Source organism: Thermobia domestica, chromosome 13, assembly GCF_964235325.1.
Source record: "Thermobia domestica chromosome 13, izTheDome1.hap1.1, whole genome shotgun sequence".
Taxonomy (NCBI): domain Eukaryota; kingdom Metazoa; phylum Arthropoda; class Insecta; order Zygentoma; family Lepismatidae; genus Thermobia; species Thermobia domestica.
In genome coordinates this window covers 200,330,287-200,351,386 of record NC_137466.1, presented here as the reverse complement: position 1 = coordinate 200,351,386, position 21,100 = coordinate 200,330,287, and the positions used below count along the sequence as shown (strand labels likewise).

General features: G+C 35.4%; 1 protein-coding gene across 4 annotated transcripts in view; it reads right to left on the bottom strand.

Annotated features, from left to right (window-relative positions):
- The window catches only part of LOC145668948 (nonsense-mediated mRNA decay factor SMG8), a 73,595-nt gene extending 52,726 nt beyond the window's left edge, over positions 1-20,869 (bottom strand). For 2 of the 4 annotated variants that reach the window (XM_081737235.1, XM_081737236.1), the window contains exons 1-4: positions 20,717-20,869; positions 16,808-16,893; positions 5,954-6,116; positions 2,049-2,171 (exon numbers count right to left, since the gene is read on the bottom strand). In XM_081737235.1, the coding sequence (XP_081593361.1) occupies positions 2,049-2,171; positions 5,954-6,116; positions 16,808-16,893; positions 20,717-20,728 (384 nt within the window). In that variant the 5' untranslated portion in view covers positions 20,729-20,869. Of the gene's footprint in view, positions 1-2,048; positions 2,172-5,953; positions 6,117-16,807; positions 16,894-20,274 lie in introns of all 4 variants that reach the window. The other 2 variants (XM_081737237.1, XM_081737238.1) reach the window with 2 other exon arrangements.
- Positions 20,870-21,100: the final 231 nt, after the last annotated feature.

The window sequence follows — 21,100 nt, the reverse complement described above, 5'->3', positions numbered from 1 at the left end:
CTTCTATGGCAGTATCAAGAGAGAATTTTTCTTCGCACGATGTGTCCAATCCAATTGGCTCTTCTACGAAGGATGGTGTCTAGAAGCGTCCTCTTCTATCCTATCCATTTTAAAACATCTTTGGCTTTTATTCTCTCTCTATCCATTTTATCTTCTCCATCTTCCTCCAACACCACATTTCGAAGCTCTCTAAATATTTCTTCTCTAACTTCCGTGATGTCCAAATCTCTAACCCATGAAGTCCAACATAATCCATATATAGCACTTGAGCAATTTCTTCCTTAGTCCAATATTAAGGCTGCTAGTTAAGAGTGACCTTTTGTTGCTGAATTATTCTTTGGCTATGGCAATTCTTGATCTGATCTCTTTGGTGCAGTAAGTGTTTCTCGTCAAAATACTTTACAAATAATTGAAGTTATCGACCTCAAATTTATTATTTATTATTTAGGTCAACTGATTTTATTATTTATTGTTTAGGTCAACTCGTTTTATTATTTATTGTTTAGGTCAACTCATTGCAGGGTTGGCAAAAACCATGGTTTTTATTGAAAAAACCAAGAAACCAGGTTGTTTTTGGTTTAAACCAGGTTTTTTTGGTTTAAATAATTTGCTCTATGTATTTATATCACATATGGACAGAAATAAGTTTGGTTCGCCTTGGTGTTATTATGTAACAACCAGGTTATGCTGGAAGGGGTCACATAAGCTTAAAGCGGAATCCAAACGGCTTTTCGGTTTACATCCGAGAGAAATCGTCCTCCATTTAAACTCAAAAACGGGACTAATTGGGCATAAATGCGATACGTTTGCCGACTCACTCATGAAGGACTCCTGATAAAAATACGGTGTGTACTGTTCTTTATATACTTGTTAATATAATTATCAAGAGTCATTTCAGAAGGACAAAAAGTAAACAGTTGCAGAAGTGGAACCATTATACAGAACTACATATGGACAATTTCAAAATACTGCAGAGTACAGAAGAACTAATTTAGTTCAAGTTAGTTAACAACGACTTTTATTAGTCCAAGTTAAAGAAATACAACGACTTAATTTGCGTATCAGTAATAAAAGTGAATAAAGATACGAATTATTTGAGTCCATTTTGGCTCTGACTAATTTATATATAAATAGATACCAAAGATATTTCTGATTTCAATAAATGCCTCTCGTGGGTTTTGTATGACCCTTCCTCCCAAAAAAAAAGTACGGCATTTCGATGTACTTTATCAATAGTAAACATTATTGAAACGAAACAATATTTAGAATTTTCTTCAATTGCAATTGCATAACAATAATAATAAACAATTTTAAAAAATCACAAAAGAAACATTCATAAACTTATTTAAAAAAAGTTGCTTTTGTAGTTTAATATCTTTGAGTAATGAGTGGGGAATTTAGGTCTGAATATAATACTATAATATACGGGAGTGAAACGTGATAACCCACAAATGTTTGTTTATAAAGATTTTACGAACACTTACCCTTTTACGAACATTTTTCGTTTTTTCGTGGTTTTTTTTTTTTAACCAGCCAACCCTGACTCATTGTGTAACGATAACAATGCGCCGAACGAATTTTGTTTTCATCAGTGTACGCTTCGAAGCTGTACGAGAAAGTGCGTTGATTTTCTCACTCTATGTTTCTCGAGTTGTAACTACATATAGAAGCGTTGTGCGATTTGTCTTCGAGAAGAAGAAGAAATGTAATGATACTGACAATTGTAAACTTACTAGTAAAATAAATATGTATGGTTAAATTTCTATAGTACCGAGAATTCTTTACCTAACCTAACCAAAATACCTCGCAACCTGTTCCATTACTAGCTAACGTATTAGATTACACAGCTACATCATTGTCGGGTAGCTTCATGGCGTTGTTCGGAAATGGGAGTGTCACTGAATTTGTTTTGAGATAGTCTTTGTGAAAATATAGCGAATTCAAAAAAGAAAGTATTATGACAGAAAAGAACCAATTATGTATCCTTTAACCTTTACTTACACTATTTCCACATTAAATTACATGCTAATACATGGTGTTCAACATACCTTTTCTTCAACATCCTTTGCTGCTTTCTCTAACGTCTTAACAAGTGTATGAACATCAAATACCCCTCTTAAATGGAGGTAAATGGTTCTATTGTTAACATCATAATAGCCTTCAATTTCACACTGAAAATAAAGAGAAAGGTAATATTATCAGAGACAGTAATAACTATATCGTTAAAAACTTCTAGATTATTAGAAAGAGGTGGATTATTGGAAAGAGATGGAAACAAATCAAATATATAAATTCACATGCAGTTCTACATTTTTCAATTTCTAATATAAGTTTCCTTAAATAACACAGATGTATTTATCCGAATATGTATTTTGTTCTTTCAGTTTAGATTGACTCTTGACTGTATGTTTTAACTAAAACGTTAGTAATTCTTATTAGCATATAGCCAGCTTATTGTTACTATTGTACGGTATTTAACCCGAGAAAGATCATGCTAATTTTACCCTTAAAAGGCCCAAGGAGTGGTGAGACTCCCTGCTGCATATACAAGCTACCTGAACCCACCACGACCATTTGTATTTTCCGTCATTAATAGGAAAGGCTAGTCACTACTTTGCTATGAAATCATTTGTCAATGGTAATAAAAAATGAACAGTATCAAATAATTAGAAAAGTACATACTTCAATAGGGGCCTCAGAGGCACCTCTTGGGTATTTACATCAGTATAAAAAATAACCTATGAGGTAAAGTTAAAAAAAATGCTTAGGAAACGCAATCAGAGGGTGTATTTCAAAGAGAGAGAAGAATTCTAGAGCGCAGGAAACGGCACGAAATACCTACTAAGAATAATGACATTAAAAGTTGACGAGGGTGCCTCCGAGGCACCCCTTAGGCTGTCTCGAGTTAAAGGTTCATGTCACTCACAAGAGGACTTTTAGTATTTTAAAGTATTTTTAATATTTCTATTGGATCACAGGAAAGTACAGCAGGTTTATTGTTATTATTATTATTTCTTTTTAAGTTTAAAGTCCTACGATTATACTCTAAGGCTAAGGAAGACGGTGATGATAATAATGAAAATAACGAGAAAACCGAAGATCATGGTGTTTGTCACAAAGTCCACTTGTCAGCTGGGATCGATTTAGAGACCCCACGCACCAGAGGTGAGCGCTCTACCACTAAGCTACATTGGTAGTTATTGTACAGAGAGTACAGAGATACTGCATACAACTTGAAAATAATAATAAAATCAGAGAGAAGTATAACATTATTTTATATTAGAGGATGCTATATTTGAGAGATCTTCTGTTTATTTTAAATGAGAGTGATTTCTAGCTATTTAGTGTACATCTTACCATCAACTAGGTATGGAGAAGAATGGAAAGAATTAGTAGGGTAGAACGGAAAACGAATGAGAGGGTGTTAGGAGTGGCGGGAGAGAAAAGAACACTTTTAGATATTATTTAGAAGAGAACGAGAAACGATTCGGATATTGGTTAAAAGGAAATTGTATCATGAAGACATGCTAGAGGGTATGGTGGCAAGAAAGAGAGGGAGGGGGATAAGGAAGGCTACAATTAATGGACGATATAAAAGCAGAAAGATCATACATGAAGACGAAGAGGTCCGTGGATCATGGAAACTTCTCAGCTGCGGCAAGTGACCTGCCAATAACGGCAGAGTACCGATCATGATGATGATTGCCATCAACAGTTGAATGACCCTAAAAGTGGACTTGATCAATACATGGAAAGAAATTTCCTTTTGTTCACAAACTGTACCGTTTCTATTATGCAGATGTCCAAGTGCCAAGTGTTTTGTCAAATGTCAGTAATTTTACGTTACAAAGAGAGGATTCATTGTTTATGTCTACGGCAAATACACTTTTATTAAAACTTTCAAACAACGAAATTAGGAGATGAACGAAAAGTTACTCTGGATGAAGACCATTTTTTTTTTTTTTTCACAAGTACTACACGGACGAAAAGACTGATAACTTCTCTCAAAAATTAAGTTAGTTATGTAAAGACAATAACCTAAACAAAGATAGCTAAATTCAAAAACTAAAAATTGTGCGACGAAGCACTGACTCCACTTCGCAAGGTTATTGATAAGTACAAAGTCAAGGTTGAAATTCCCCATTAGCTGGTTAAATGAACCACACTTTATCACTTTAAAATATAATAAAATAAAATAATCATTGTTCACGACTAGAAATAGTGTGGTGAAAGGTCAATAGAATCAAGATCATTCACACTATTTATATTTTCCTATTTGAAACAATATACTTTAATCCCGATTCAAAAACAAACTATTCTAAAGTTTGGGTGCACCTACTCTCTTCGTCGTATGTTTGTCTTGTCTTCTTCATCATTAACGGTGTTGATTACTTGCATGAATTATGAGTGTTAAGAAATTGAATTATGTATTTAATAAAGTGTAAAAATTTTACAAATGGCAGACGTCGCCATTTGCATTTATTGGCCGACCTAGTATATATATATATATATATATATATATATATATATATATATATATATTTGGTCTAGGAATTAATTCGTGCGGTTGGTACGCACACATTGAAGCTGTAGTACAAACACAAAATACATAAATACCTTAAGAAAAATATTGTCCATCGCTAGCCACCACTTTCGCCCATCTGTCAGGCAATGTACGGATTCCGTGGCGAAAGAAGTCCTCATCCTTGGAAGCGATCCAGTCAGAGACCCATGTTTCGATATCTTCTGAAGAAGTAAACCGCTGTCCAATCAAATCGTTGTTCATGCAATCGAACAAGTAGTAGTCCGAAGGAGCAACGTCTGGTGAATACGGCGGGTGGGGGTAAAACTTCCCATCCGACATTTTCTAAATAGGTTTTGACCGGTTTTGCGACATGTGGGCGAGCGTTATCATGTTGAACAATAAGTTTATCATGTCTGTTCTCCCATTCTGGTCGTGTTCTGGCCAGAGCTTGCTTCAAACGCATTAATTGTCGTCGATAACGTTCTCCATTCATAGTTTCACCCGGTTGCAGCAGCTCATAGTACACCACACCTTTCATATCCCACCATATGCACAGCATAACCTTTGCACAGTGAATATCTCGTTTTGGTTGTGATGGACCTGGTTCACCTGGTTTCACCCAGGCCTTTTTTTGTTTAGGGTTCTCGTAATGGATCCACTTCTCATCACCCGTAATAATTCGATGCAGAAACCCCTTTCTGCGCTGTCGTTGAAGCAGCAATTCGCAAATGGTTTTTCGTCTTTCAACGTCTCTGTCTTTCAATTCATGTGGAACCCAATGTGACATCTTTTGAATCATTCCCATGGCTTTCAAGCGTTTGGAGACTGTTGTTTGATCAACGCCTAATGCTGCTGCAAGTTGTTCCTGCGTTTGACACGAATCCTGCTCGAGCAATGCTGTCAATTCTTCGTCTTGAAATTTTTTTGGCTGTCCAGCTCGCTCTTGGTCTGCCAAGCCGAAATCACCACTTCTAAACCGTGCAAACCACTTCTGACACGTTCGCTCAGCTAGAGCATGGTCACCATACACTTCCACCAAAATACGATGACTTTCAGTCGCACTTTTCTGCATGTTAAAGTAATGCAGCAGGACACCCCGCAAAAACACTTTATCAGACACAAATTGCGCCATGTTCACTTAACTACAAACTGATGTTGTTGACGCTTTAATCCACTGCCCTATACTACGAACGATACGCGATGACAGGGGTTTGCAACACATGTGTGGATACACGGAACTGTGGGACGCTCCGTTCGTTGCGCCATCTCTTGTCCACCCGCACGAATTAATTCTTAGACCAAATATATATTGTGTGTGTTATTTATATTATATAAATTATATATATATATTTTCCCAATGAGCATTTTGCCTAACGTCCGGTCTCTATAAACATAATAAAATAACGCAATGAGAACAAAGTAACTTACCATGAAATCATCGTCAACGTCAGGATCATCTAACATTGACGGTTGGAATATCTGTCTTCCAGGAATAGAATCAATTATCCCGGCCTTACAGCCTTTAACATAGAACGGAGTCTTTCCAAAAAATGATATCACGATCACCTTCTTATCAGGTGCTAGCAACTCCCTGTAAAAATAAGTAATTATAAAAGTAACGAATTGACAACTTTAGCGCAGAACTATTATATACCACCTGCACCTATTATTTTAGAAATTAAACTTATATATTTTTAGTGAAAACTGAAAGCAACAGCACAATAATGGAAGAAATACTTAGTGCTAGCATTCTTATCCTTAATGCAAGATATGAATATTCCATTCGCACTGAGAGCATACATGGATCGAATTTTAACTTAAACTGCAAAACAAAGTTCCTAGCGTAAGAAGCAACATGCAACAGTTAAGTATTGTAATATTAATGTTTAAAAATTATGCACCAATTAATTTCTATAAATAAATATACAATATGGAATATTTGGTTTAGTGGTGGGCACAAAAACCGGTTTGTTTTCTTCAAAACCGGTTCAGTTTTTCACCGGATCCGGTTTTTCCAAAATTTGTTTTATTTCTGACCTGAATAGTGTTTCGTTGTTCTTCGGAAACCGATTCCGTTCCCACAGAAATAATTTTGTGTTTTCCAAAAGTTTTCACCGAAACCAGTTTCGGTGAAAACCGAACCGGTTTTGAAGAAAATCGAAACCGGTTTCGGTGGAAAAAAACAACTAGTTTTGGAGAAAACCGAAACCGGTTTCGGTGAAAAACCGACCCGTTTTGGAGAAAGCCGAAATGTCAGTTTTTCAGATTTCGGTTTTTCTAGGAACCGCTTTCCGGTTTCTATAAAAACCGGCTTCGCCCATCCCTAATTTATTTATTACTAATCTCGGTATATGTCTATTAGTTTAGTAATTGCCGAAATTTTGAGTAGAAATTCCACCTTCTTCAGCAGCGTTTTCTTAAAGCATTTATATGAAACTCACCACATCACACGGTATCCATCTTTGTAACACATGTGTAGCAGTAAGAAAACAAAAAAAAGTTTCTTCTGGTAATAAAACTATATATATAAATACAACGATATTATCAGTAACAAGAACTGAACTCTTAAAATCCCAGTAGTTGTAATTCTGTGGTCACTGTGTAAGAAAACAGTTATTTTTGTATAAACTTATCAAGCGTATTTTATTTTGAGATTTTTAATTTCTGCAGAGTATTTTGAGAAGTGTTATTTTGTGCAATGAAGAAAATTTATGGTGAGTCAATTATACGACAACCTTCCCATGAAGATGCTAGATATTGACTGAAATAATGTGACATCACATCCTCCACGTTGCCATGGGTACCGCCATTTTATTTTCTAAACTGCACGAGGTAAGGACCTATATACAAACCAAAAAAACAGTGATGTGATCATTTCCGGATTGCAAACATTAGAATAAAAGAAATACTTTTTATTTTTTTTAAGATTTCCAATAAATGAAACTTTGAAAAAAAAAAAGATAAAGTAATTAGGTAAAAAATATGATAAGAGCTGCTAAGTATATGACAAGTGCTGAAAGTGAAATCTATGAGTCCACACGTCCTATGAAATGTTCCCCTCGATATCATACATTCTGTGCATTTACATAAATGTTAAAATGTACCCACCTTGTTCAGTCGATTAAATTTTAAATAATAATGGAAAATTTTGATTTAATAGTATCCCTGTCATATTATGTTGCAAATGTGAACAGAATTATTTGTTTTTAACAGTTATTTAAAATCGGTGCTGAACCACTTATAACTTGATGTTATCTTGTTACACTGTCAGTGTTTATATATTTATATTAAAGTTAATAGGGAATACAAGGAAAGATCCACCGATCAGAAATTGATCTACAGATTGAAAATTCCCAGCACATATAGAGTCACAAGCTTATTTTTTTAAAATTTAATTTAATTTATTTTTTCGTTTTCTAGTCATTATAATTAAGAGTGGGTGTAAAAGTGTAAATATGTCAAGAATCAGCTTTATTCTAAAGTAGATATTGACTTTTCTTTTCTTTTTTTTTTAACTTGGTAAGCGATTATCACTTTACTTAGAGGCGTGGCACCTGTAGAAATGACTTCTTTATTATGTTATTCTTACTTCGTGAATTAGTAGATTTTACATTTAAATATTCTAAATATTTAATCTCTCTCGCAATGACCCAGTTTTAAATTTCTTTCTTGCCATTGTCAGGAAAAGAATAACTTCTGTACGCTGTTTAAGTAAACCTGAATTGTTGACTGTTCTTGGCATCCGTACACCTTTATCTCGTCGCATGCTACTTGATATGATGTTTCTTCATAGAATTCTAAATGGGAAATTTAGAACTGAAGAAAAATTTCTAAATTTAATATTCGGGTACCTGCAAGAAGAACTAGAAATAGTGAACTACTTCATTGCAACACGCCTCGATCATCAATTATTCAGCGTTCTTTGTTCCATAGACTGGCTTCTGAATTTAACTCCATTGTTTCTGACGTGAATATTTTTAAATCTGAGAATGTATTCCGACGGGAAATTATTGCTACACTTATAGAACCTTAGTTTTATTTCAATTTGTTATTGCTACACTTATGGACCTTTATATAGCTTTTTTTGTTTACACTTGTTATTGTTAATTTTATATTCTATGTTATATAGTTTCAGTGTAAAATGGCTGCCTTGCTGTATCTGGAACTTTGGCAAAGAAATAAATAAAGAAAGAAATAAAAATAAATAAATAGTGATTCTATTCTTAATCTGTACTTTTTAGCAACCAACTTTCCTTCGTCTTCGAAATACTGTACATAATTTTGGAGACATTGTTCTTGTTTAAACTAGACTTCTTTATACATCTGCCGCTTCACGCGTTTGTATATATATATATATATATATATATATATATATATATATATATATATATATATAAGCCGATCAATATGGTAACAGAGTAAAAATGTTTACATTACTATTTCAGTCTGAGGGCATCGAAATAACTGAACATATATATTAAAAATGGCACCCACGGACTACAAAGCACTATTCTGTAAGTCAAAATAAAGCGAATAATATATATGTAACTAAACATTTCAGGCCCTCGCCTGGAGACGCGAACTGCACTATGTGGCAAAGTCGCAATAAGAAATCATCGAGTACATCTGGTGCCTTCCATTTCAACTTAGGCAAAAAAAAAAAAAAATAAATAAAAATAAAATAAAATAAAATTGTACCATCACCATCTCAGATATTGTTGAAACTTTTTTTTATAGCAAACTAGACATGTTTTTAAGAGACCCATATTTTTTTGTTTTGTCGAAAAAAATTTTCCCGCCAAGTAATGGGCCATCAAAGACGGGGAGTACAATTTATGAATTGTAAAAGACATGGAAAATGGTCAACTTCAGAGCCTCACCATTCAGCTATGGAGACAAGTAGAGATATAATTCTTGTTGTGGTATGTACATAACGATATAAATAAACTATATTTTATTGTACTTCGGTTTGCGCATGCGTACCTTTTTGTACATAAATTAACAAATGAACGTTAATTTATCTGAAAAGTCGAAGTTAGCGAATTTTTTCGAGCACTTCCGGTTCGAATTTTGAAATTCTGTTTTCACGGTTGGTAAGAACTAGTTACCCGCTTTCCGAAAAATATTTTGTATCGCTTCTGTGTGCAACCGTTTTGTCGCAAAAAAATTCGAGAAATTGTAAAATTCTCAAAAATCGCCATTTTTGGGCGCCATTTTCTAGAAAACACCATCTTTTAAAATTCTGAAATTTTGTCAGATGGTTTAGCTTTACATGAATAATAAACACACCAAATACCATTCTCGACCAATGCTTCATGAATTAACTACAGCCTTTTGAAGTTAGCGAAGTTTCGTTAACTTTGATATCACAGTTAGCAACACTGGAAACAATAAAAATGCAATGATTTGATGATGTTTGTGGTTCACATTAATTAAATGAAGAATAAAAGGTTTTCCTGACTGGTCTTTTATTATTTTGATTAAGAAAGCGCTGTGAAATAGTAAATTTATTCCTCCCCCCTTCTCCGTTTTTTTAAAAACAAAGTAATCTGAGATGGGAATTACGATTACGAAACACACAAATTTTAAGTTCACTTACTTAAAATGGTCTTCGGAAGCAAAATTTCACTGATTTTTTTTCACATGAACCAATCATTTGCTTGCTTGGTGTCTTCTTTGCTAATAGCAGTAGTACACTCACAACTCGTCCAGAGGTGGATCCAAGGAGTCGATCGCCCTCACAGAAGAAACTTTCTTATTTTATATATAAATAAAACCCATTCCAAAGTTTGGAGCTCTTAAAAGTAGCTCTAAGTAGCAGTATTACATCTCTCCCCCCCCCCCCCCTCAGAAGTTCGTCCTGGATCCGCTCCTGCGTAGCACATTGTCGATAATCACAAAACACTTATTTTCACTTCTGTTATGCTCTTCTGGAAACCTGTACCCTGCTGAAAGTCCATGTGGAAGCATAAACAGCACTTCAACTGTACGTAATTCATGATTTATTCATAATTCTGCTACGCACCACTGGTTATCATAAGTATATGCAAGGGCGCCGATCCTGGGGAGGGACCGGAGCCACCAAAGCTGATGTGGGCCCCCTATTATATTTATGAATATACAATATTTGACCTAATTTGAATGCAATTTGTCTTAAAATCCTCATATATATATATATTCTCTGCATCTCAATCCCGCCCCCCTCAATCTACTGAGAAATCGGCGCCTTTGAGCATATGTATGTAACAAAAGTTCCTTTTTGCAGACTTCTTAAATCTACACTTTGAATTGCAGAAGCTCAATTTTGGGGGAAGCATGAAGTTAGTTTATGTTGACCCGTTACTGCCATAAAAACTTCGCCATTTTCCGAAAGCCAAAGGTGACTTCGTTGAATACCGTTATCGGTCACATACTTTCCCATTCTTGCTTTTTTTTTTTCTTCCGGAAGTTGTCGAATTCAGTTCCAGGCAACAAAACGAGAGTAATACCCGGAGTTTATACTTGCACTATACTCACGAATTCTTTTGCGGTTTTAATACTGTGTACCTGTTTTTGCCTAAGGTTATGCCGCGTTGCCACGTTCTTTACAACCCCCCCCCCCCTTAATACTGTCACAGAGACCCTAGCATGACCGGTTTCACTGCAAAACCACTGCTTTATCGGACCTGTCTGCATCTCGAACATCTAAAAGCGATTTTTAAAGTGGGATGCAGCACCATCATAAATCACTGACACGGTTTGGGAAATTTGTAGACACTTATTTCCACGTATTCGAACCTTTTTCTATAACTTATATTTTCGCTTTTCTTCGAGTATTTTTAGAATCTTGTCTATGGCTATGAGTATATGAGCCGAATCGTGTGTTTTGTCGTCGCTTATTACAACAAAACTGTCAGTTGTTCCATATTCCGGTGATATAACTGAATTTCACTTTGCAGAATAACAGTCCAGTTTTCAACGAAGTCCACATGAAGTAAAATAGAATTTATCTTGAAATTTTATACGATGCTTTCGGTATTACAAGTCTTACAGTTAAACCAGCAATGTACGATACGAAAACGGAAAGTGGCACAGTTTTTTGTTTAACGAGATCATTGTTTTCCCATATGGCGTACGTAACACTTTCATTTTCAGCAGCATGAAAGACTCCACACTTATTCCTTTCATTCCAGGACATTCACTACATTCTTGAAGAAGACAGCTGTCTTTTTCAGCGGATCATACTACTAATGGAAATAGCTCACTCATGACTGCTTCAATACAGGTTGCACCTTTGATTTGTTGCAACGCAGTAGCAGATAACTTAAAATTTGAACAATACACACACACACACACACACTTCCCTAGCAGGTTGCGGACTGACCCACTTTAGTCGAATACTATAAAATTCTGAGTGACCCATTCTTATGCTGAGATTGTTCTGTTTAAAAGAAAGTCCGTAAATTTCTTTGATGGAACGCGTAAGAAATTGTTTGGATTTTTTAAAAAACTTTTTGTCCTTTTTCGATCACTGTAATGGCATCGCACTTAATTGAGACTTTGTCTGGATCATTCCAAGTCATCACTGAGGTAATAGTTCAGGCTTTTTATAGATCATCAGAATTTATTGGATGGCCATTTTAAGTAAACTTAAAATTTGTGTGTTTCGTAATCGTAATTCCCATCTCAGATTACTTCGTTTTTAAAAAAACGGAGAAGGGGGGGAGGAATAATTTTACTATTTCACAGCGCTTTTTTGATCAAAATAATAAAAAACCAGTCATGAAAACCTTTTATTCTTCATTTAATTAATGTGAACCACAAACATCATCAAATCATTGCATTTTTATTGTTTCCAGTGTTGCTAACTGTGATATCAAAGTTAACGAAACTTCGCTAACTTCAAAAGGCTGTAGTTAATTCATGAAGCATTGGTCGAGAATGGTATTTGGTGTGTTTATTATTCATGTAAAGCTAAACCATCTGACAAAATTTCAGAATTTTAAAAGATGGTGTTTTCTAGAAAATGGCGCCCAAAAATGGCGATTTTTGAGAATTTTACAATTTCTCGAATTTTTTGCGACAAAACGGTTGCACACAGAAGCGATACAAAATATTTTTCGGAAAGCGGGTAACTAGTTCTTACCAACCGTGAAAACAGAATTTCAAAATTCGAACCGGAAGTGCTCGAAAAAAATTCGCTAACTTCGACTTTTCAGATAAATTAATGTTCATTTGTTAATTTATGTACAAAAAGGTACGCATGCGCAAACCGAAGTACAATAAAATATAGTTTATTTATATCGCTATGTACATACCACAACAAGAAATATATCTCTACCTGTCTCCATAGCTGAATGGTGGGGCTCCGAAGTTGACCATTTTCCATGTCTTTTACAATTCATAAATTGTACTCCCCGTCTTTGATGGCCCATTACTTGGCGGGAAATTTTTTTTCGACAAAACAAAAAAATATGGGTCTCTTAAAAACATGGGTGATATCAATAAAACGGAGAAGTTACTCATAATTCCCAATTTTGTAGTAGTTACTCGCATTGGTATCAATAAAAAGAGAACTGAGCACTAGTCGTCTCGGCTGACCTCGGAGAAGCCCCACCCTTTTGAAGTAACCACACCTTTAATCTCAAGCCAAGTAACTACTCCGCGTTTGATATCAATAAAAATCCAAGACTCCTCTGTGATGCTAGTAACTTCTCCAAATTTGTGGAGCAAGCTCAATAGGTGACTCCGTGCGAAATATGACAGAGTATATGATTGTTTTGCTACGTAGAAAAACTAATAAACCACATAGAAATGTTGGAAATGGAGATTAAAAAAAGCATTATAGGTTTATGAAAGAAAATGTAGAGTGGTTGGCGCAACATTTTTTTAAGGAGAATCAATCGAAATTCGGGGTGAAAATGAAATGAAATGAAATCTTTGAGTTTTACGTCCCACGGTTATGCCGGTTAGGCTAAAGGAGACGGTGATGATGAGAGATGAGTGAAATGGTGGAATGAAGAAAGTGGGAGGAAACGGGAGAACCCCGAGAAAACCCACGAGCACGGTGTTTGTCCACCACAAAGTTCACTTGGCGGGGGCTGGGATCGAACCCGGGACCCCAAGCACCAGAGGTGAACGCTCTACCACTGAGCCACCGCGCCCCCATGAAATTCGGGGTGGTGCACTACGTAATGACGAAAATATAGGGTTTTCTTGCGTTACGTGAGTGATCCGGGATTCCAGATCGTAATGTTAGGAGATCTGGTGTGGCTCAAAGTACTGTGTCTATGACTACTACAAGTGTAACGGATGCGATTGTTGCAAAATCTAAAAATGGATTGTTTCCGTAAGTGTGCGTAATATGCAAACAGCAAAGCCAGAGTGGCAAGAACAATATACATTTCCGGGTACTATCGGAGCACTTGACTATACACACGTGGCAATAAAGAATCCTAGTATTTTGGAGATGAATACGTTAATAGGAAGAGCTCATTCGTGGCTAAGCAGTCAGCGTACATGCCTTTGGCATAGGAGAACCGCGTTCGATTCCCGGCGGGAGCTCATGGGGTTCGGATTCCACGTTAATCAGTGCGTTCCGTCTCATATAGGCACGCTACTGAAAAGGACGTTAAACTCAAAATCAAATCAACTCAACGTTGATAGGAAGGATGTATACATAAGAATATATTTTGTTTATGTCAAGGCGAAAGGGGACACGTATGGTGTGGAAAACGCAATTAGATGGACGTGCTTTATGCCGTAAGTGGCTGGACTTTTTTTTTTAAAGGAACAAAGGAGCCAAGTGTCTGATTTCATTCTTAAAGCCAAATAATGTACAAAGACCTTGGACAACACGTGATATACGCTTGTTGTGTTAATCTTGATATTGCTGAATTTGAATCAACATCCATCAGCTCCAATAGGTTCATCCCCATGGTTTCAGTATTATTTTCTTGTTTCCCATTTTTTTTTTTTTATTTTCCTTCTTTTTTTATTTTTGTTTTATTCTCGCTCGAATATTAAAGATTTTCTTTTGGATTTGTGTCTCAGTTTTTGGTGTATTTGATATTTCGTTGTATTTTACTGTAATTGCCTTCAAGATTTCGACTTTCCTTCGTTTACTTTCTGGTAGCTGTGGCTTTGAAAGTACCACTGGAAACTTTTACAATATCCACAAATGCACTTTGATTGAAACTGTCGTTGCTACTTGCCCGTTCCACGGCGTTTAGGATATTACGCCATAGATTAAAAACAACGAAATGACCGCGCGACGGATAGGAGAAATGAGTAACTACTTCTTTTATTGATACGACTCAGTGCTACGTGCAGAGGAAGAGCGAGTAAACGTTCATAAATCTGGAGCAGACTAGACCTGAGTAGTGGCTTGTTTTATTGATACGAAATTGAGGGAGGAGATTACTCCAGGTGTAGTTACTCCGATTCTCGAGCAGGACTTCTCAGGAGTAGTTACTTATTTTTATTGATATCACTCCATGTCTAGTTGCTATAAAAAAAGTTTCAACAATATCTGAGATGGTGATGGTACATGCTCTGCCTGAATTGAGATGGGAGGCACCATCTATCAATTCATCAAATAGTTACATCGATTCCTTCCAGATGGCAATTAAAGACAATAGACATTGACACGAACACCACCTATTAGTGTAAGAATCGATGTAACTGTTTGATGGATCGTAGAACAATGCTAATAGTTCCAAGTTAACGTACGACATTGCCACATAATGAAATTTTTGTAACTATTCTATCAATCCTTGTTTCCATATTGTCAAACAACACAACATCATTGCACACAACAACACACTGAGCATGGGCTATGTGATAATATATACAAAATACACAATCACATAACAGTTTCAACACAAGGACAGTGTCTTCATCAGACTTCCACTCCTTCTGGTTCCTTGGGTGTTGGTCATAAGTAATTTTTGATTCCCTATAGCGGCTGAAGGAATCCCTGGAGGGTATTCCGTTATACAGCCTTATTTTGACCTGCAGAATAACGCTCTGTTGTCCATGGACGCCATTTTTAGAACACCCGATATATATATATGCAAGTTATGTAAATCAATTCATTTACTCTTACATCAATTATGGCGTATAAAATAAACTTAAACAGTTTATGCACTGTTAAAAATCTGAACTTTCACAGACCCCCCCCTGAAACTTTTCTTCTTATTACTCAGATCTGAGTAGCTGTTTTGTTACTGACAATATCAAAGCATTTGTATATATTTTTACTAACAAATATTACCATATGCTACTGCGGGCACTAATTTGCATTTTCCCCTCTGTACTTTTCATATAGGGTTCATCCGAATTAGAAGCCTTAAGTTAACCGCCGCCATTCCTTTTTCTTCCATTCAAGATCAAACATATCAAGAAACGCTGAAACACGCAATTATTTTAAATGGAAAGTCCAAATGCCAAATTTCACGTGTCTACACTTAAGGAACTTCGAGATATGAGCATCTTACAAAATTGTAACTCCTATTGGCGCTCCCCTTTCACGTCGAACTTCCAAAAATCCATCCTTAATGGCAACCCTACGACAGGTGGTAGAGCAGCCATGGCTGAACCTCGCCCGCTTCAATAAAGACATTTTCATTTCATTTCATTTCATTTCAAAATTCCTATGTGCTGTCCAAATTTAAAATTTCTAGCTCAACCAGTTTGTCCTAGGTGTTGATTAATCAGTTAGGACTTCTTCTTGTTCTATATGCAGAGCTTACGAGAAGAAACGTTTTTGTTTTAATGTTTATATACCACAACGATGGATGCCTATGATGTGATGCTGATGAGTATGATGCAGGTGCTTCAAGACAACGCCGCTGAAGACGATGGGGAGTTATATAGAAAATTTATTACAAAATAACAGACATATACCAAGATTAGCCCAATGACTACTTGTAATTATACATTAGGTTACTTCCTTAGGTAATTATGCCATAGTTAAGGTCCACTTTCAAGGAATACTAGTTTTCTTCCTAGAAATAGTTGTCTTTATTCTAGCATTCTTAGGTTTGTTGCTAATCATACCCATCAACTGACGAGTGGTTCTTAATGAACCATAAAGAATTCTTTAGATAGACTTGATGAAAGTGTAAAACCCATTTTTATTTGTACTTCATTAAAACATTAAGAACCCAGAGTTACATTAAACGAAAGGTATTAAATTAATAACCTCATAATTTCATCTTCTACGAGTTTCTTTTTAATAATAAAGTCGACTCATTGTTTTTAGGTACAATTCGTGTCGAAGAAATAAAATAAAATACTCACTTTGGAGAAGGAGTATGAGGCAATTTGAATTTCTTCGGTTTCATTTGGCTCCACGCATAATCCTTAAATATGTGACCAGTTGATTCCTGAAAATATAACCACAGGATAATCAGTTCTACTTCTCAATTTTAATGATTATTTAATTTGATAAAATTTCTTCTTAAAACATTAAAAAAATGAGATGAACTGGAGGATACACAGCATGAACCTAACTTATCTTAGAAATTGAAAGGAAAACAAGTAAATAACTTATGTTAATGGCAATGTTCGTTAGCCTATATATAAACCCATTTGTTTGCAAAATACCATTTATAGTAGTGGTTTTTAAGATGAATATATTGGAAACAAACTTTGTTTAAATATGAAGACTGTGAATTTGATAAGGATCCACTTTCCCAAAACCATACATCAGACCACCTTCTCGAAACTTTTTTTTTTTTTTTTAAAGCTTCTCTGCTTTTTCAGTTGTGTAAATATTTATGTGCGTGTACAGTTTCCTAATGCGATTTTTTTAGTGCTACTGTACAGAACAAATAGCTTCGACTGTACTGAGGAAAATTACTTTTTTTTTTTTTTTTTTTAAAGGTGTGATAACTACCAACTTTGTTCTGATTTATTTTAAAGAAAGAGGATAAAACAACCAAGCAGTGTCATTTTTAATTGTAAAAGTCGCAGGCTTAGATTCAAGTCTCTTAAAAGTGAACTTGTTTGTCATCAAGTTAGAGAAAAACAGCTGAACCGACTAAAATAGTTCGCATATAATTATCATTACCTCGAACCGGATTTTCTTCATGTTACTTTGAAAATGAAAATGAAATGAAATGTTTCAGTTTAACGTCCCACGATTACGCCTTGTAGGCTAAGGGAGACGGATGATTAAGGCAAGTGAATGATGGAGGACGAATTGGTGGAATGAGCATGTGGGCCGAAACGGAAGTAACCCGAGAAACCCATGGACTGGATGTTATCCACCACAAACTTACTTGGCCAGGAACAAAACCAGGGATTACATACACTAGAGGTACGTACTATCACTGAGCCACAGTGTCCCTCCCTTCATTAATTTAATTAACGCATATCCCAAGGGAAAGCAGGAGGCCATAATTTACGCGAGAAGTTGAATATCTCAAGAACACCTAAAGATAGAAACTTCTCATTAAAAATAAACGGACCAGTCTCCCAGAGTTTATGAAAATTTTTGTTTTAAGCGGGCGGAGGGAGGGTTAATACCTATATTAAATATAAATTGATGGATGGATGTTTCAGCGTAACTTTGGGGCGCCAGCGCCTGGAGCAATTTCCCAAACTTGTCACACATAGGACTAAAACTGGAAACAAATACTGTGGGGGTAAATGACCCCTCGCATCCCTAGGGAAGTAGGAAGAGAAGTTATGTAAAAAATAAGCAAAAATGACTGAAAACCCAATCGGAAAACGTCCACTCGGAAGATCTAGACGCAGATGGAAGAACAATATTATGATGAATCTCGCAGAAATAGGAATACAAAGTAAAAACTGAATTCAATTGGCTAAGGATAGAAGTCAATGAAGAGCTTTTGTGAACGCGGCACTGAATTTCCGGGTTCCATAGGCCTTATCTTCTTGGTTCCTTGCTGCATAATGGGAGAGGGTAACATGGTATATTGTCGAATACATCATATTACCACTCTTACATAATAAGGAACCAATAATAGGCTACATATAGGCCTAACACAAATATATTTGTGGGGATGCTTTCTGCGGATGTGAGAAGTATATGAATTTATGATTTATGTACTTCTTTGATGATGAAATGCACTGCTAATATCTCATAAGTTACTTCCTGTGGAGAAAGTAGCATTCCTACGTACTCTTGGTGCAGATTTACTTTAGGTGAGCATAACCGTTATGTATATAAAAATACAGCGTCAGGACATACCGGAATGTCGTAAATACTACAGTGCAAAGAACACCAACCAACCTGAATCAGGTTGATATTAAAAACCACGAATTGCATCTAACCGAGTTAACGCAGGAGCGAAGTAGGTAGGTAAATGCGATACTGCAGAGGAGCGTCCGCAGGAATCAAGCACGTTAGCAACTTTCGGTATGCGCGTAAACGAGGATGTTGCAAAAGAATAATTGGAAAAGCTTTGAAACTGGGGGGGGGGGGGGGATACAAAGTTAGCCTAATCTACCCGAAACTAACTTAATCAACCTAACCTAACCAATAAAAAATACAGAAAATATACAAAGAAAACAAGAAATTTTAATTCAAAAAAATTCTGCCCCACCAAATCCAAAAATATGCCAAGTAATTTTGAATTTAAGCGATACACGATAAACAACAAAACGATGTCATATCAAAAAAAAAAAAAAAAAAAAAAGGCCTATGTTCAGCAGAAGGGGTCTAGCTCTTTTCTCTAAAAAATGTTACAATTTTGGTAATTTCTGTTCACATTCGGTTAGTTTAGAGTAGGTTAGGTTAGTTTAGGCTAGCTTAGGTTAGTTTAATTTAGGTTAGGTTAGGTTAGTTTAGGGATCCCATATAATTTTCCAAAAAAGGATAGAATTTCGCTTATATCTATAATATTAGGTAGGTTTAGGTTAGGTTAGATTTGGTTACATTATGTTACGTTTAAGTACTTGTGTCATTCTTTTCTCCTGTAAATTTTGTGTTTTTTACGTGCTTCTGGACCCCTTGTACCAAACATAATCCAAAAAAAGTTCCACTACCCCACTTTTCCCGTAAATTTTTCGATTTTTTTAGTAGTTCTGGCGGTATATTTTTTGGAACTGGAAGCCAGTATATTTTGCTTAAATTCCGTGCTTTCTTGCTATATTTTCTGTATTTTTGGCATATATTCCAAAGTTGGGCGTCCGCTTTCGTCAAGTTTTTTCACTGTTATCTCCTTTCCACACTTTCTGCAATTTGTTATTAGGTTCATTAATCCATGCTCTTCACAAACTTATAAAAGATTTTGCTCGTAATCAATGTATTCCTTCACAAATGTTAAAACTGCTAGTTCATTGCCCTTGTACATTCGCCATGTTGGTAACATAAATGCTAGTTTCTTTCCCACAATGCAACTGTTCGGTTACCTTGCGCCAAGTAGTTCCCTCCGCTCGCCATATAGTCCCATGTTTATAACCGCTTATATATAACAAATAAACAGATTTTTCGAGTATCTTATATATTATCAAGCACACAAACGATCAAATTATCCATATATTTCCTGTAAATTTTAAAAATTTCGCTGGAAACGGACGCCCAATTTTGGAATTTAACCCGTATTTTTTGATGGTTCAGTTAGGTTAGGTTAGGATATTTGTATTTGGAGGGACCAGAATTCTTTGCTTAAAATTCGTACTTTCTTTCTATATTTTCTGTGTGTTTGATTATTTAGGCTAAGTTATGTTATGTTAGTACTTAGTAATTACATTTACATAACATCAACTCATTTTTCCTGTAAACAAGGTGATTTTACCTGATTTTGGCCCACTTCCAAAATTATCCCGTTCTGGCTTACATCTGCGAAAACTAACCCGATATGGGATCTTTACGTATTCCAGAATTGCAACTTTCAATAGTATTCTTAAATATGCGTGACTTTACAGTAAGATGTACCTTGTACTTCCAAAACGTCACGGATTTGTATTCCTGCGTTTATTTTTGTGCGGTTAGTCATTAACTTTAGAACTTAGCTCTTCATTATTTTGAATTAAGTCGTTTCAACTAGATGCAAAAGTCAATAGATTCTACAAAATTTTTATTCGCCTGAAAATAAACAAGCAAGGTTCAATGATTCACTTAAGGAGCACAACTTTTCGCTAGTGATGAATGTTCATTGTCACTATAATAACAGCTTATCTATATAGTTTTTGATACACCACACAATCCGTTGACACTTTAAATTGCCACATACTTACAGAAGTACTCATCTTGGAGTGCAATGAAATTATAACAAGATTGTTTTTCAATGATGCTCAATCACAATATCAACACAGTAACGCTTTACGCTTCTCTACTGTTAAAATTCACAACTTGATTAGTCCCGCCATCTTTTGTTGCTTTTTCTCATTTAACGTTGAAAAAAGACTCCCTAGCTGCGAATTTTTAAAGAGGAATTTCAAATCTTATGAAAACACAGGAAGTATTGAAAACTTTTGATTAATCAACAATTTAAAGAAATGAATAAGTAAAAGAATGAAAATGTAACATTTAGAAGAAGAAACATGAAAGTGTGTGAATGTAACATGTATAAAAGATTAATAGATCCAAAGATATCTTTGCAATGAAACTATAAATATTAT